The sequence below is a fragment of the Labrus bergylta genome, chromosome 11 (assembly GCF_963930695.1).
Source record: "Labrus bergylta chromosome 11, fLabBer1.1, whole genome shotgun sequence".
In the NCBI taxonomy this organism is placed as follows: domain Eukaryota; kingdom Metazoa; phylum Chordata; class Actinopteri; order Labriformes; family Labridae; genus Labrus; species Labrus bergylta.
Window position 1 is genome coordinate 24,688,080 of NC_089205.1, and position 18,046 is coordinate 24,706,125.

The 18,046-nt window shown below is 42.2% G+C and overlaps 1 protein-coding gene across 2 annotated transcripts in view; it reads left to right on the top strand.

The window, feature by feature from the left end:
- Nucleotides 1-16,847, top strand: part of gab2 (GRB2-associated binding protein 2) — a 35,597-nt gene extending 18,750 nt beyond the window's left edge. Inside the window, exons 3-10 of one of the 2 annotated variants that reach the window (XM_065960404.1) lie at nucleotides 8,896-9,124; nucleotides 11,404-11,996; nucleotides 12,713-12,810; nucleotides 12,994-13,273; nucleotides 13,437-13,527; nucleotides 13,691-13,793; nucleotides 13,940-14,059; nucleotides 14,180-16,847. In XM_065960404.1, coding sequence (XP_065816476.1) covers nucleotides 8,896-9,124; nucleotides 11,404-11,996; nucleotides 12,713-12,810; nucleotides 12,994-13,273; nucleotides 13,437-13,527; nucleotides 13,691-13,793; nucleotides 13,940-14,059; nucleotides 14,180-14,323 — 1,658 coding nt within the window. In that variant the 3' untranslated portion in view covers nucleotides 14,324-16,847. Of the gene's footprint in view, nucleotides 1-8,895; nucleotides 9,125-11,403; nucleotides 11,997-12,712; nucleotides 12,811-12,993; nucleotides 13,274-13,436; nucleotides 13,528-13,690; nucleotides 13,794-13,936; nucleotides 14,060-14,179 lie in introns of both variants that reach the window. The other variant, XM_020634908.3, reaches the window with a different exon arrangement.
- The last annotated feature ends 1,199 nt before the right edge of the window (nucleotides 16,848-18,046 follow it).

Consider the following 18,046-nt stretch of genomic DNA (forward strand, 5'->3'; position numbering starts at 1 on the left):
TTCTCTGCTCTATCAGGACCTCGAACAGACAAACACACAGACATCTGAGATCAGTGCACACGCACACCTTCCTTGTAAAACCAACTTTGTGGTTGGCACAAACATTATTTTCACGTCACTATCTTTTCTGAGTAATAAGTTGTTGACTTAAAACAGATCCATCCCACTTTTCCACTGAATAACTCCTGTCTGCCTCTTGGTGTGGAACGCGGTCTGTGAGGCGGAAGAACTAAAAACTCACCTCCTCTTAACTGTTTGGATAAGAGTGGCCTTCTGTAGAACTAGTTGATGTGTGATGTGTATTTGGACATGGGAAACTACACTTGTAGAAGTGTTTATCAAGAGAGCTTTTGTAAGTCATCAACAAATCGGTTTAATTCATAGAATTGGCTTAAATCCAAAAAAGATTTAGTCTCATGGGTTTTACATTCTGTCCACTATTCCCAGTATTCAGTCCCTTTATTTGCATTGCCAGTAGTTGTAGGATCTATTCTTTATCTGTAGCTACTCAGGTAATCAACATGAGTAACCTCCCTGTAATAACAGGTGAGAAAAGATGTTGTTGTCTGGAATTGTCGAGGTAGTTGTGCAATACCTTGGAAACCTTTTGCAATATCACTTGATGAAGTCGCTAACTACCCACTTTGGCAACACTAAAGCTGGCTGGTGTTACCCCCATCCTGAATCAGAATTCTTCCTGCGTCATCTCCCATCTTGAGCCTCTGAGCCTCTATAGCGTCCCACAAAGAGCAACGTGTAAACCGATGTTCAACAAGCAGGGCTTTTGTGAGTCGATGCACTGTCTTGTACTTGTGGGTTCTGTGATTACAGTTTGATGAAGTGACTCAGATACAGTCATGTTAATGTGAAGTAGCAAAGCGTACCCAGTTCACAAACATCCTTTAGCACTAAAGATAGTTTGTGGGATGTTCTCCCTGCAGACAGCTGAAGGTCTGAGCCGGTGTGTCACTTGGCAGTCTGGGAAATCCCTCTCTGAAAGAAAACAAACCAGGTTACAAAAGTAAAACAAGATGTTAGTTCCTCTTCTGTAAATAACACAAGTCCCCAGAGACAGACAGAAGGTGAAGCACACTAAAATCACATCAACATGGATGTCTGAAATCCATATTGATTGTTCTTGCAGCTATAATACTTATTGTGTTCACAAGGTCATATTTGTTGTTGTGCAGCTCCAGTGCCAAGATAAGGATTGAAATGATATGAATGAGATTGACCAGGCTCACCTAGACAATCGTAGGTCTTTAGAAGTGTTTGCGTCTCTCAGGTGGATTTGTTTTTGTCCGTCGGAGTTTACCTCCGCAGCCTAAAGTCAGACTGCTTTCTGAGGAAGGTTGGCCAAGGGCAGCACATGACAGCAGCTCAGTGTTACACAACTCTTAGAAGCGTCTCTCATATCTTTCTCTGTATCTCATTTCTCTCTCACACATTTGCATGAATGCACACACTGATAAAATGTATCTGAAATAAACACAAGATACTTGTACCCTGACAATGGCAGGTAACAATAGAAGGATAGTTTTGCTAACTGTTTGATATGATACCTTCATAAATGTAGGTCAGGTCATTGAATACTACTCTGCTATTTAACTATTGTTTTAAAAAATATTTTAATTCTTTGTGGTTACATTTTTTATTTTTTAAGGCTTTCTTTCTGACATTTTCTGAAGAACAAAGTCGCTTCTGTCAAACCTTTACCGGGTAATCTATTGTTTTTTATTGACAACAAATCAATTGAATAAACCTCCTGCAATGGGCTGACTGAAGTTGTGTGTTAAATCATTTTTGGTGACGTTCATGTTCTGTCATCTGCGCACGACCAGAGACTGCATGCACACATTGTGATCTCCAAGTAATGAAACGGCTTCATTATGTTTTCTGTTAGCCAGTACTGTATGTTCTTTTCCACTTTTATTGTTGACATTTTCAGTGTGTTCAAGTACACATAGCAGTGATATGAAGGGAACATTTTTTTAATTATAGCGTCAGAATGTTGACTGACTGACTGACCGACCCAGTGAGCGACTGCTGTTCTCATGGAACCCTTCTCCACTAATGCTTTCAAACTTCTCGTTTGAATCGCGTGTCATTCTTTTTACGTCACGTTGTGCACCTCCCAGCTGACAGGGATAGTCTCCCCTGTGAGGTGTACGTGTGAAGAAGTGAGCAACTCCGAAAGATTTCAGGGCGAGTCGGTCTGAAGAGTCCTAGAAATTGTGCATAGATGTGAAAATGTCTTTATGCAGGATGCAAACAATGATACAACCTGCAAGCTACAATGGAATTTTTAATGCAGGTCTTTTTTGGATTTATTCAGGGGGCAAATCTTTGTTGTAAAATATTTATAATAAATATAGTGTATTTTAAACACAATGCAGATTCAGCACAAAAACATTCACCCTCCCTCTTCCTTGGCTTCTCTTTCCCCAACACATGCATGCCCGTCTGCCTTTTTCCCCTCCCAAAGTGCCCTTCGTCTGCATTGATTTTTGTTGAAATAATGAGACTCCATGGCACATGAAGGTCAGGTTTCTGCTCCCACAAAACTGTCTGAGGGCAGTTTGCTGCTGCTGCTGCTGCTGCCTCTGCCATGCATCCCTCAATACCGTTGGCAGCATCTCAAGCATGGCTTGAAACCAGAGACCTGAGTATACATCGAGCACACCCATCATCGAGACCATCAGAGAGGAGGGTCTACGCCTTCTGTCTGTCAGAGAACAGAAATCGTGCAGGATGCAGATGTTCTGAAATTGTGTGTTAGTTTTTAGGTGATTCACTTGCTTTGTTACATTTGTCGTGACTCAGCAGCTACACTGACTGAAGTGTAGATGTGCAACATGCGTTTGTCCCTCAGTTAACAACAAAAAGGGTTTTGAAGACAGCAATGGTGACTGTAGTAGAAGTCGTTGTAACACCTCTGATTTGCATGTTTTTGTTTCTGTTGGTGCTGTTGTTATCAGATACTGATGGCTGGGTGTGTGGCGTGTGTCTGCAGCCAGGGAGACCCTCCCCCCTCCCCCCCCCCCCGAGCACAATCTAATGAATGGAACATCATCTCGTCAATCACAGGCTTTGTTCTGTTCCCTCCCAGCTGTTTGAACTCTGAGACGAGGATAATCTCAACTAAGGGATGAGGTTTTTACTTGTCAGCGGTCCTATTTTTCTCCTTTTTTTTTTTTTGTTCTTTGTTTTGCATGACAGCTCCCACTCTGTTTTGTTTTCCACCGTTTCGTCTTTTCCCCTGGCTAGGCAATATGGCAAAAAAATATAAGTCTGTATTGTTTTTCAGTTCAACTCTTGCCCTGAAGATGGTGAGAGATGGGGAAAAAAAAAACAGAATAACCACTAAATCAGCACTTCTAACAGCAGCCTCAGCAGCTCGTGTAAAACAGACATTGAAGATGTTTTTCATTTATTTCAATAAAATATTGAACAGAGTGCTGACATTAAACCCCTGTATGATGCCATGTTGATGATTTGTTCACAGCAGATGTGAGTCTCAGTGGCTTACAAGTGTGTCATAATGAGATAAATCAGCTCTATGCTGTCTTTCTGTCTCATGGAGGATGCCAGTTTCTAAAGCGATGGAAATATAACTGTTGAAGAATCATTGTAATCTCCTCAGAACTTCCCCCTTCTGCTTTCTTTTCATAAGGAACACAGATTTCTGAGTCAATGTGAAACCAAGACGAACCAACAATGATTAAATACGAATCTTGAAGGGTAGCAGAGTTCTGGTTGTTTGTTTTTCCCTCTGCCAGAGAAATTATAGTTAAAATATAACAGTGTTGGTAACATATAAACCTACATGGACAAGGAAGGAATTTCATTTAATCCAGCAAATGAAATGTAGCCGTGTAGTGGCATGATGTTGTAACACTGAAGCCAGTTTTAGCATTGAGCATTATGAGTGAAATATCAAATAATTTCAAATGTTGTCGTGCAAAAAATGCAGCTCAGTCTCACGTTTGTTTCATTAATTCCAACTTCAGAACTATTTCAAATCTTACATGCCAGCTCATCCTAGAATACCTGGGCTCCACCTTCCTGCTCGGCAGTAATTTTAATGGACAGATTCTGACTATGCTAGCCAGTTCTCATCTTCCAGTTGGCATCAGCTTGATTGTCTGAATGACAGGTTTAGCATCAGACTGTGGCAAAGCCAATCACTCTAATTGGCCGCTGCCGTCCAAGCTTTGGCAATATTAAACCTGCAAAAGCCAACTGTTCCGGCTGATGCTGTTAGATCTTTATACCTGTCTTTACCTTGTAATCAGCAATTTGAAATAGAAATCTGCTTTGTGTCCTGCAGATCCTTCTTTCTTTTGTGCAGCACAATAATACATTCACTGGAACTGGAAGACTGATAATGTTAGTACTGATACAGTGTTATTGCAGAGCTGCTTCCTGTGTTTACAGGGGTGCACAGATTTATTCCATGTCACTGTTTTATTGGTAGTTGTATACGCCTGCACATCTTTAGAGCACTGTCACACTGAAGATGCATGCTATCTTTTATGCTCGTCCTTAAAAACATGAACACCATGCTAAAAATGACAGGCTCTGTGCTTTTAAATTTGAGCTCCGGTATGTAGATGAGATAGGACAGAGGGTACAAAATTTCACTTGAATGTTTCGCATCTTCAGTTGGATTACATTTTTTCATGAACAGATCTGTGCGATAGATTTTTTTTTTTTTTTTTTAACACAAAAATGAGAGGAAAGCTAAAAAAGAAAAAAAGATTAAACTAATTTATCCACCCATAAAAAGGTACAATAATGTATTTAAATGATTGTGAAGAGCCTCCCATTCCCTACTAACTCACTTCACTGAATACTGCTACACAAGTATCACACTCTCAGTCCATCATGACTTCTGTGTTTACACATCAAGTGTGTTCCTGTTTTGTTATGCTCTGTCGGTCAAATCAAATTACCCATATCAGGTACGTCTTTCATTTTTACAATAAGAGAAGGGAAAAAAAAAAACACTCTTCATCTGTGTCCACCCTACTGTTGCAAAGCTTCCAGTATTTATCACCCTGCAGAAATGAGGTCAGAGCATTAAAAAATTAGCTGCGGTTTTAAACTCACAGCAAACTCTGTAATTCATAGCCCCCCAACAAGCCTTGATGTGATTGATCAGTGCAGTGTTTTGAGACAAATTGATGTGCTGTCGGTGGGCGGAGCTCGCGTGATGCTGCGGAGCGGGGCCCGGGCAGGCACACGGGGGTAATGTGATCAGGGAATGCTCCTGTGTGTCTGCTCTGCTTAATAATATTCTGAGTGGGGTTTCAAAGGAGAATAAAACAACCATGTTGTTTTGTTCACTTCACAGAGCACAGCGCGGACGCCATTTTCCCCTCCTCTTGTTTGAGCGTCACACTCAATACCTAGGTAATCTCTGCTGCAGCGATTGTCCTCTTCATCCATTTATGTCATTCACATGGAAAGCTCCCCCACCCCCCCCTGCTAACCACACATGCAAATGGACCCCACTATGCGGCCTCCTGGGACACAGTGTAGCTTTAATGAGCCACTGGACAGAGCGATCCATGCAGGGCAGTAATGTATCTACAGTGGGGTTGAGAGGGTGGGGTGAAACCAGAATTTAAACATCCATACGATTCTAGTGACAATCAAACAATATATAGTTACCTGTTTCAATACCAGGTCAATAAAAATACATGTCCGAGATACAGTATTGGGTAATTTCTTGTTTTTGATAATCAAAAACTGCAAACTCCTGCACACTGAATTGCACAAGACATTGGCAACATTTGTTTTATCAAGCAATCCTGACAGTGTGCAGGAGCTTTCTTGCAGCTTTTAATGGACTAATTCCACCTGTCTTATGAAATAAGAGTTTTTCTTTTAAAGCTTCCGTACTCTTCGATGCTATCATTCATTCCACTGAGATTGTATCATTTTAAAACATGTGGTTTCAGAAAGTATTGCGTCATAATCTGTAGACCGAGAATCAGCAGTGACAAGCTTATTCTCTCTTTTGTTTCACTATGACTTGCACTGAGCAGAGAGCAGGTGGAGGCCCCTTCTCAAGGACACTTTGACACGACCCAGTGATGTGATCAAACTGATTCCCTGACCTTTGTGTCAAGAGATGGCCTTCCCCGCCAACGGGCCACCCTGCAGAGCCTTGACATATCGGAGTTAATATGCGACACTCAGTGTAGCTTTCACCCCAGAGGCTATATTTTGAAGTGCAATCTCCCATGAAACCATTAAGGAAATTGCATTTTTCTTCTACCCAGATTGAAGGCAGGTGGATGGCACGTATTTTTAAGATGATAATCTTTAATGGAATATTTGCCGGATGATTGCAACAGTTGCATTGAGAAATCTCGACAGCTTCCTCTTCCTTTGCGTTTCCATTCAACCTTTCAATTCAACAGGTCAGTGGTAGGCACTATTTTTATATCTCGTTTCAGATTAAATTATCATATGTTCTTGTCTGATTCTGGCTGGGCTGAGAGGAAATGAGCACCCTACAAAGATGTTCTTGTCTTTAGTGATCCTGCAGGGTTCTAATTTTGGCCCCGTGAGACCAGCAGCCGGCTTCTATTAGATTATAGCCACAGAGCAGATGAGACAGTAGGTGATGTATTAGAGAGCGTAATTGGAAAATTGCTCATGAACTTGGGAGCTCTTTGACCCACAATAGCCATATGTCACTCAGCAACCAAAAAGGCTCTTTTAATGCATTGCTTTTGATAGTCTGATGTTTGTTTCCAAGCTGAAGAATGTCGTGGGAAAGACTCTTTGTCTCTCGTTTGATGTTTAGGTTTTTAAAGAAAAGTGTTTCGAGGAAAAGACGATCCAGAAGTAACTGATTAGCCTTTACTTTAGTTGCGCACTGCCCTCCCAGTTTAATGACTTTCCTTTGTGAGACGAAGTTTAAAAAAATGACTCCTCACTTTACTTAATAAACATTTACCACCTTACATTGAGAGTCACAGTACATTAGTTGGTGGAGGGTCCAAAAAGCACCTCAGGGGGGGAAATATTTGTGTTTTTATTATCTGCTGTTTTCTCGTCTTCTGTGCTGTGGTTCCACTGACTTGATGGAATTGCTTCCCAGTGGCAACATACATCATTAGATCCATTAGTGTCAGTGATGAGCCATGTAGGCTATTTTGTCAGCAGACCGGACCAGTTGTCTTTTTCTCGTTCTGATTCTGACAGTCATGTGCAGCAGTAAATCAAAAACACAGAAAAACATGCTCTCGGGCGCACACAATATTCTTCTTTTGAAGTTTTGTTTTGTTTTAAGCATTTAAGTCAGCAATCCCCTCGTGTGTTCTTCCATGTATCTCCCTCCTCTGGCGGGGCGGGCGGGGGGGGGGGGCTGTCTTTCTACAACAAATCAATATATCTACCCATGTTAGTGGGCCTAGTACTCACCGCACTGGATGAAAGCTTTTACAAAGCTTTTTGTGGAGAAAAGAGATGATGCCTAACCGGCCTAGGGAGAGTGGAATCACTCAGAACAATGGTGTAATTGAGGATCATTGGGGGGAGTCCCTGCCTGTGTGGCTGTGGGCCTCGGTGTCTCACTCATGGCCACTGGCCTGTAGACCCCACAGCAGAGGCCTTTTCCCCCTCAGGCATGGATGTGACCTCATTCGGCTAACTGTGCTCCAGAATACCCCCGCCCTTTTACCATCCCACACACACACACACACACACACACACACTGCATCTGTGTGTGTTCGTTTTTGTTTTTTTTCTCGCTGTGGTCCCTCTGTACGGTCGGCTCACATCATGACTCACAGACCATTGGCCTTTTCTTAAAGGGCAGTTTGACCCTGAGCATGCTTTGTAAAGGTCTGAGAGAGGAGGAGAATGGTGGAGGACAGGCACGAGAGAACAGGGAAGATACAGCTCAGATTCCTTTTAGATTGGATCTTAAATAGCTGACTTCTAGGCTAGTTGGCTGACAGAAAATCACCCTTTTTATATAATGAATAAAGAACGTTAGTAATTTATTTCACACAGATATATCATACAAAGATTCAAGTTTCATACAGAAGAAGATTTACTATTGTCTTGTCTCTTTTATCCTTATAAATCAATTTATTTCACTCTAGTCTCGATTTTGGCTTTAGAGCAAATCCTCATATATATATTAATCAGGCAAAGAGATATTACTATGTGCACAAGATGATCGGTGGTGTTTCTTTCCTCTCTCCCATCAGCTGTTGCACACAGAAAACATGGGTCGATGGATCAGTGGGCCGCCCACTCTCCACTCCTACATCTCAGTGTGCACCTCCTCATTTTGGCCTCCTGCCCATTCTATTCCCAGCATCTCTATCTCAGATATGTGCTTCTTTTGTGGCCTTTTCAATGCAGATATCACGGACGTCGCACGGATACACTAAGACTGTGCGACTTTGTTGTGCGTACAGTCCCTCTGTTGGGAACAATGGCCATCAAAAACACAATCAAACAAGGCACCCTGGACAAAGCAGATAACTTGTGTCATGTGCTGTCTAACCGCTCACAGCCTGCAGCCCCCCAAAAAAAAAAAAAGCAGAGGATAGTGTTTTCTCCCCTTCCTGGATACAGATCCCTCCTCTCTATTGATTAGACAGCAGACTGAAAGCTACTGAATACAAGACTCCATGCAAAGCTAGGTCATGTTAAGTCTTAAACCCTCAAATGATTTACAAACTGACCTTTGACTTACGGATTCTGACGACAAATGGAAAGTGTTAATGTCATTATTGTGTTGAGTGTTGCCCCTGCAGCATCATGATGTGCAATGTGCAAGAAAGTCTTTCAAACCTCAAGATGGGTTTAAGTAAATCTGTTGTGGCTTGAATGACCATTAACTCCAATTTCTCCTGTCTGCAGATGGCAGGTTGCACCATATGCCGCGTTCTGTCGGAGCAGATGTCCCGGGATCAATGGCTCCTCTGACCGGAGAACGCAAGCCCTCTGCCCCCATCCACTCCAGCCAGCCAGTCCTCTTCACCTTCGATGTGCCTGTCCGCCACTCACACCACGGCTCCCTGTCCAACAGCGCACCCCAGGACTACCTCCTCCTTCACCAGTGCATGAGCAGGAAGACAGAGAGTGCACGGTAAAGGTCACGACCCTCAGGCGTCCTGTGTCAGTTTCCTGTTATCCTGTAATGCAGGTCAACATACAGGTTTACGGCGCTTCCTCAGTTGAGAATCCCCTAAGGGTTAGGACTACTGTTATGGGGGGAAATGATCTGCTTATGGGTCTATCTGGGTTCATGTTTGTGTTATAGGTATTTTGTAAAGATAATGTATTTTGAAGTGATGTGATGAGTAAGTGACAGTTATGACTTTAGATATTCTCAACTTAAATCAGAATTGAACTTAAATCAGTCTGAAGTAAGTATTGTTTCTAGGGTTGTCATGATAATAGCATTTTAACTTCGATATCATACTACTAATAATCACATGAAATTGATACCATGGCACCAAAGTCATAGATATGGTCATTTCTTGTTTTTCATTATATAAAATTGCGAGCAAACTCCTGCACATTCTCTAAATTGCACAATTATTGTAAATGTTTTGAAACTTGCAATTTAGCGTGTATGCAGGAGTGTGTTTTTTGATGGCTCCATCCCTTTCCCATGCAGATGTCTAATGAAATAGATGAAGCTTTTTAAAGCTCTGGTAGTTGTTGAAATGACAGAAATTTTTAAACATGTGATATTGAAAAGTAAAGAAGTATTGAAACTTTGACAACCTTAATTATTTTCTTTAAGAGAAGTCTAAATTCATACTTCTGAAAAACTTGAACAAAGACAATGTCAATTAGTTTTTTATTTGTTTTTGTGTGCAGGCTTGAAAATTATTTAACGACAAGCTTATCCAACGAGTCAGTTTTGGGGAATAGTTTATGAAATAGCACAGAATGAAGATACTTGATCACAAAAATGCAAAAATTCAGTAAATCATATGCTGCCATGAACCACACTGGAAACATAACGATTATGTGGATAAAATATTAGACATACGAAAAAAAAAAAAAATGTGCAGGTAGGGATATGGAAATGTTTGTTGTTTAACAAGCATACAGATTTGTTTGAAAACATGCCGGGGAGGAGTGCTTAAGGACCACGTTTTTATTTTACATTTAGTCTTGAGGTTTTTCATCATCATTCACCTCGGCTCCTTCTGCCATCATACCCGCTTTCTCGAATTAAAAAGGCTGCTTTAATAATGATGCCATGCAGCAGATAAGCCGGCCCAGTAGATGATCAATGAGGGTGAAGCTGCAATCCATCACTCCTATAGGTTGAGACTCACAGAGGGTAGAAGTGCCCTCTCAGCCACACCATTTGCACATAAATCTGCTGTGTTGGACCTCTGTGAAAACCCAGGAAGTCAAACCTCAGAATCCATCTCATCAGCTTTATGCAGATATTTCTGTCGCTCCCTCACTAGAGTCTGCACGGTGGGTCTGCTAATTAAGACAGACATCTGGTGATGGAGTAGATATCATGTCAGGATAAACTTCACTGGTCTGATGACAAATGGCGTGAATTAATCAATGCAAAACAAACCATGCAGCTACAAGGATGGGAGGCAGAGCGATTAACGAAATATTGATAGATGATTGAAATCCTGGCGGGAAGGAAGAAGAATAATGAAATGAAATGTGCCATTTAACATGTTGAAAGAAACGAAGTCAAAGAGAACAAAATGCTATGCCAATATAAATTGTATTACTTTGACGCATTACTCATTTACATTTTAAGAATTATAAATAAGATTGAACTTAACCATTAGATAAGTACAGTGGAGCTTCATCCGCAAAGACTAGTGCAGCCATAAAGAAACGACTCACTGAGTATATCTTATCCTTGCATTGGCTAACTTAGCCAGGCCATTGGTCAGCTAAGTGGCAGGAAATGTCTGTGCTGTAAGGTTGCTCCAGTTGGCACTCAAGGTCAGGTTCTACAAAGGAGCTGGAATAAATGAGGCCCATCCCTGGGGTACCTAGCAGAGGCTGAAAAAACTTGTAATTTACATCGTGGTAACAAACATGCTGCAAAAGTGTGAACAATCAGCTTTTCAAGAAAGCAATGCATGTTCCAAAAATAATTGATATGCTATAGCAGCACCATGGGCCTTGTGCATAGTTGTGTTTTTTGATTTAGTCCTGTGACCTGAAGATTCCTCTGAGGTGTTACAGTGCCATCTAGTGACTATTTGAGGTATTACATTTAGATGTGCACTGAATACTGCATGATAAGAGATCATTTTCTGCCATTTTTCCATTTTATTTATGTCTTCTTGGGAGTTGTTGCTTCATTTTGAAAAACGTGCAAAATAAAAACTTAATGCATTGATTTTCCTGTCTTTGTCCATGTTGCAGGAGTGCCAGCTTTTCCCAGGTCTCGCGAAGCAATCTGTTGATGGGGAGCGACTCTGCGGTGCAGAAACTCTCCCATGGCTTCTCCCACTGTCTGAACGGCATGGGCGCTCAGTTGCATGGCTTCTACAGCCTCCCGAAACCAGGGAAACACCAGTCGCCGCTGCACGACGACTCCCCCCAGGAGGCCTGCTACGTGCTGCCGAGGGGTTACAGCTCCGAGGCCCCTGCTCACAGCGCTCTGGGTGAGCCCGAGCTCGAAAGCGAAGAGATTTACACCTTCAAAATGCCTTGCAACACCCTCGCCACCATGCACAACAACGAGCGTCCAACTGACAATTACGACCTTCCCACGACGCCTGGCTCTTTCTACCAGATCCCCCGGACGTTTGATAAGAATCACAATGCCTTGACGCCCTCCAGCTCGGAATCCTCCTGTGCTCCTCCTCCAAGGCCCCCAAAACCCAGTCAGGGCTCAGAGGGCCAGTGGGGGAGTCCCCAGTCAGTAGGGAGCCAGAATGGAGATGTGACTGCAGTGTCAGTTATCCCTCGCAGGAATACTCTCCCTGCTGTCGAGAACATCAGGCTGCACAGAGGTACACTGAACACATTTAGTGATTTGTGATTTGATTTGCTTTCTAAGCATGTTCCTCATGATCGCCGCTTTCGCTTTCATAGAATCTCTGCTGACTCATACAGATCTTTTTGCAATCATGCATTTCCTGTTTTCAAAAAGCGAGTCTGACTTGATCTGTGGTTTTGCAGAGACTTTTATTTTTTGCTCCCTGCTCCCCTATTCACTCACTCTTTCCCCTCTTCTTCTTCTTCTTCTTCTTCTTCTATCTCTCATCTTCCGGATTTAACGCTAGCAGCTGAGCAGAAACAAACAGTCTAGTCTAGCAGACACTGTTCTATTTGAGACACTAATGAAATTCAAGCTATACAGCCTTCTCCAGAATGCCTCGTTCCAGGCTGATAAGCAATAAAAAAAAAAGAAAAAAACTTGCAGACACACGACACGGCCTCTTATTATCCCCTGTTCTCTGCTCTGGCAAGCTTAAGCTCACGTCTCATATAGACTGTTGTCAAGAATTGACCTGTGACCCTTGTTAGTGAGGCTACAGGCTGTTCAAACACCTGTACACACAAAGACTAATTACAAAGCAATGAGTCATGTAATGAAATATGAAATGTGTTGTGTTTTTAATAATGATAAACAGGAGTTCACATGATCCTGCATTTTTTATTCAAGTTGACCTTCTCTGGAGACATTTTTGTACCATGTATATCTGACACACATCTCTCTCCACAGGCTCCTCCTTTGAAACTAACAGCCATCACCGTCCCATCCATTTCAGTAACTCAGGCCAGTCTGTGGAGTCTGTCAATGACGGGTTCAGCTCCTACCTGGTGAGTCATTCTCTCCTTTAACTGCACTCTCGTCTTCAGAAAGCATCAGAGCGGGTCATGAACTGCCGAGATAGAAAACCTTATTCTGCCGTATTTACTCCAACTGAGGGCTGCAGTTTTCCTGCAGTGTTGAGCCCACAGAGTTTAAGAGTGTTGCTTGCCCTTTGTCTCTCTTCGCATCAGAGAACCAGAGCCCCTCTGACACGGTCAGACAGCGGCAACTCGGATGACAACTATGTGCCCATGAATCCTGGCTCCTCGCCACTAAGCGCTGCCCAGGCTGACAGCCCTAAGAATATCTACATCCCAATGAGCCCCGGGCCACATCACTTTGATTTCCCAGGATTCTCTGCAACCTTACCTGCCCGCAAGGGGAGCAGTGCCTCCCTGTGTCACCGGCCCAGCCGTCTCAGCGATGTCACCCCGCCGCCCATCAATCGTAACCTCAAACCTAACAGGAAATGTAAGTTATTGACAGCCGAGTTCTTCACTAATGTAACGCACGGGTTCCTGTGTCTGTACACTCTGATTATTATCATTAAATCAGCTCTAACGTCTGCATTGTTCATTGTTTTTACAGACACCATGTTTGTAGTTGACAGTGTTTGGTATATTGTTTTCCACAGCAAAACCAACGCCTCTTGATTTGAAGAACAATGGGATCATTGATGAGCTGCCATTTAAGAGCCCAGTCACCATGTCCTGGACACGACCTATGTGAGTCTCATATTAAGCTAGGTTACCCAGGCCACACACACACACACACACACACACACACACACACACACACACACACACACACAGCCTGATGGTACAGATAAATCCTGTCCTGCGTCTGTGTGTGTAGCAGCACTTACAGTCCTGTCTGCTTTTCCTCCAGGCCTGCTATGAACTCCATGTCCTCTCAGCATTGTCGACCAATCTCTACACAAAGCATCACCAGCACTGACTCTGCAGACAGTGAAGAGAATTATGTAGCTATGGTGAGTCCCAATAGCTGGAGGGGAGATCAGGAGAGCACATTATGTTCTTTTCTTTTTTTCTTTTTTTTTGATCTACTTGTTTGCATGCTATAGCTTCTCACTGCACCCTGTGTGAGTGAAACCTCCTGTCCTGTCCCCATTAGCAGAACCCAGCGTCTACCTCCCCAGCCGTGAGTGGCACCAGCAGCCCGGCCCCTAGGAAATGTGGCAACGTGGACTACCTAGCGTTGGACTTCCAGCCTGGGTCACCCAGCCCACACAGAAAAGTATACAGATGATTTCACACGAGTGAAACCGTAAAAAAAAACATTTCTTCCTGTTTTGACCACAGTGTAGTCTGCCCTGACGTCAGAATCTCACTTCTTTCTTTATTTATCCTTCCGCAGCCCTCTACATCCTCTGTGACCTCTGATGAGAAGGTGGACTATGTGCAAGTGGACAAGGAGAAGACCCAGGCACTGCAGAGCACCATGCAGGAGTGGACCGACGTGCGGCAGTCCACTGAGCCTGCAAAGGGAGTCAAATCCTGACACTGACCCGTGCAAACAAAAGAGAATGGAAAACAAAAAGACACTTTTCAGTGAAGCATCTCTGGTGTCATGTTTCTATCATAACTATGATGACCGGTTGGCCTTGGTTAGAGACTGAAATATTTGAACACAAAGCCATGCAACCTATCCTATGCCTGATCTCTGTGACGATTTTTAATGCAGTCTCGTGCTAACATGCGGAATATCAGGCCATACAGGAGAAGTGCTCTGCCAAAAGCTCTTCACGCAGACTGTTATAGCATTAAACAGAGAAATGTTCAATTAATGTGTATGAAAATATCATTCCTACTCGTCATTCCATCCTGAAGAAATAACCACGTGTATCATGAAAGCTGTCTGACTTTGCCCCCCCCCCCCCCCCCCTAAGAGTCAAACATTTTTGTGCATCCAGCAGGTTATTTACCCCCTTGCTGCCGTTTAAAAAGAGAAGCAGAGGCTAACTGGTCGATAACCTTATTAATACACTGTAAGAGTACGCTGACTGGTCTCAGCAATGCCAAGATGCACTCCAATTTTGGCATGCAGGCAGACTTTCTCTTTTCACTTCAATCCATCATTTGTGCTGAGTCTTGCAGAAGCAGTGAAGAGATTATTTTCACTGCGGGCAATAATTTCAGCTTAGCAGTGCATGTCTGGTAAGAGAAGTGGGGGCGGGGTGTGTGGGGGGGTGGGCAATGCTGCCTTACACATACATAAAGGCCCATGTCAGAAGCCCTAATGATTACTTTACATGGTGGTTGCCCCTGTTTCAATTAAGTGTGAGCCCTCACCATATTTAAAAAGCTGTCAGGCTGGAAGGCCGATTGTTTCAGTGCAGGTAAAAAAGCCCTGCAACGTCGAAAATGTTCAAAATGAAGTAAACATGACAGAAGACAAGAAAAATCTTCTTGTATCTTTGTAGGTTTGACTATAGAGGTCAATTCACTTCAGGTAATATCTTAATACATTTCATTGTTAATGTGCACTGACCAAGAAAACAGAGTTGGAAACAGAAATAAAGCACGAGGTGTTCTTTTCCAAGGAGTTTAGTTATCCACCTTCTGTTCTCTGTATCCCGTAGAGACCGTAAACACAAGCTAAGTAGGAGCAGAATAGCATATTTATGTTTTCTGGAACTCCACCATTTGCTGATGTATGTCTTTGCTCTTTGATATGCCACACACTACAGCGAAGTCTCTGAGGAGTAATTGTTTCCTGTATGTAAATTATTAATAGAATGACATATTTGCAGCGCATCTTGTTGACTGTTAGAAATCTGATGCACTTGTCTGAGACAAAAAAAAAAGTGCACTACAGTGGTGTACAAAATGTGCTTTTCTTGCAAAGGCAACCTGCCACAATGAAGATTTGCCAGTGATCCTTGTCACGCAAAATGAGTTTGAGAATGGATGTTTGTCTTCATGTTCCTGAACTGTTCTGTTTTGTTTCATTTGCCTTATATTTTCATGTCAGTTGAGATGTACATTTTTGCCTTGGAAATATTATTCCCAATAGGAGCCATATTGTATTTAGGAAAACTGAATGTTCAGTTTCTAGCTCAACCTAAGTCCAGTATTTCACTGTGGGCTGGAACCACTGAAAGGGTGAATCCCTTTGATCTTAATATGAAAAGTGTGGCCATGCAGTTCTAGATGGTGTTAGTGATTATTCTGTTGAGATTACCGACTTAATGTTTTTCTACCATTTTTACAGTTTTTTGTATTCTTTTTATGATTCTTTTCTACTGATAGGTGTAAGCAAGAGATATCCCCAAGGGTCAGGTCAGACTAAATTAAGCTACGTTTGTTACATCTTGTATTTTATTTCCTTTTTTTTTTTTTCTTCTTCTTTTTTTCTTTCAAATTTCCAGGTTGAATTTTGTGATCTAGTCATGAAACGGGAAGGCTGGTAGTTTGAGTCGCACTGGCAAAGCCTTCCTGTGTGGACTGTGATTCACAAAGAGTGAGAGAGGGAAGAAAAGACTGAAGAAAAGCCTGTCTCCTCGTCAGTCTCTGAAGTGAAATGGATGTGTAATTTATGATCTAGGGAGACCTGTCGTAAGCAGAAGAGCTGTGTATGTGTTGTGGTAGATTGTGAGTTTTTAGTATGTTCAATGACAGCTTGACTGGGCCAGATTGAAAACACTGCTCAGATCTACTGTCGGACTGTCACTGGGTTGACGTACTGTACTAGTTGATATCGTTGTTGTTTTTTTTTTACCACTGATATTGCTACTACTGTAAAGCATTTGCAGATTGCCTGTGTGTTAATTTATTAATTTATTGTGCGTTTTGGAGTTGATTCTTGTAAAAAGGAAAACAAAAACCAAATAAGGAAAACCTTCTCTCTACTAACATTGATGTATGCAAGCTGTCTTGATTTGTGTGAAGCAATATTACAAAAGATGCCGGAGTGATGGTGATGTGGTACAGTTCATTTGGGATACACAAGAAAACAATACTTTGTTCTTCCTGTATAATGGTAGACTAAAAACCTGTGGACATAGAATAAATCAAGAAGTGAACCACTGCTGTCCGGGCTCCTCTTTAAACAACATTACTCATCTCTCACCCACACATTCTTAATTGATGCTGTAATGTTCTGTAGTGAAACGTCTGCTGCCCTCTGTTGTGTGGGACAGCGCATGCATCACATAGAAGCGACTTACTGATGCTTCAAAAGAGGGATCAGCCATTTACGTTTAAAAAACAAATGTCTGGTTTGTGACTGTATTTGCTCTTGTTTCTCTAAAGGTCATTTGATACCAAAATGAACAGATTTGCAGTGCTTCCCCCATATCTGTATTTTTTTGTGCACAGGAAAAAGAACCACCTGCATTTTCACTTAAATCACAAGTTGATATATTCAATACATCATGACTGACTACTAATCAAAGCTACTGCTATCATTTCATTTCTCTGGAGTATCTGGACGTCATGAAGCAGTTCAGTGACTGTTATAGTGCTTTAAAATCACATTATCAGGCAAAAGAATGCAGTGACTAATATGTCATTTCTCCATACAGGAAAAAAAGGTCGGCTAAAAATGTCTGAGTCAACTTAAGCCCTAAATTCAGATTAGTTGGCTATGTTATGAAAAGCTGTGTTAAAAAAACAAAATAAATGAGTAATGCAAAGCATATTCCTTTAATCCAACTCCTGCAGACTGACCTTACTTTCTCTTGGATATCAGTGATACTGTGTCTGCTAAAGGTCAGTATTGGCCCTCATTAGTGGGTCTCCTCTGGCTGTAGGCACAGAAAACTGCCCAAACTTCTTCTGCACAATATAGGCTCTGGAAGATATGCCTGCAGGCTCGCTCAAATGCCACAAACAGTTTTAATCCATCACAGTCGCAACATTTGTGATGAATTAAAACTTTTTCCTCACTCTGTTCTTGCACTGCCCTGCAGAGATGTGCGTTTAACGACCTCCTTCATCTATCCCTGCCCCTCTCTGGATATTTCTGCGTGGACTGAGCATATTCAGGCTGCTATCCATTTTGCTTTACAGAAAACATGCATCCTTTCTCTGTGATTGTCTTTGATTGCCTTTGTCGCCCCAATGTTCATCAACACATGCCTCAGTGGATGAGTAAGTGTGGTCTTTAATTCAATGTTCTTGTTGTCGCCTTAATATGTGATGACCAATGTTATACTATGCAACTTTAGTTGTAAACTGACCTGATTGCAACATGGTAACAATAATTTTACTACAAAAAAAA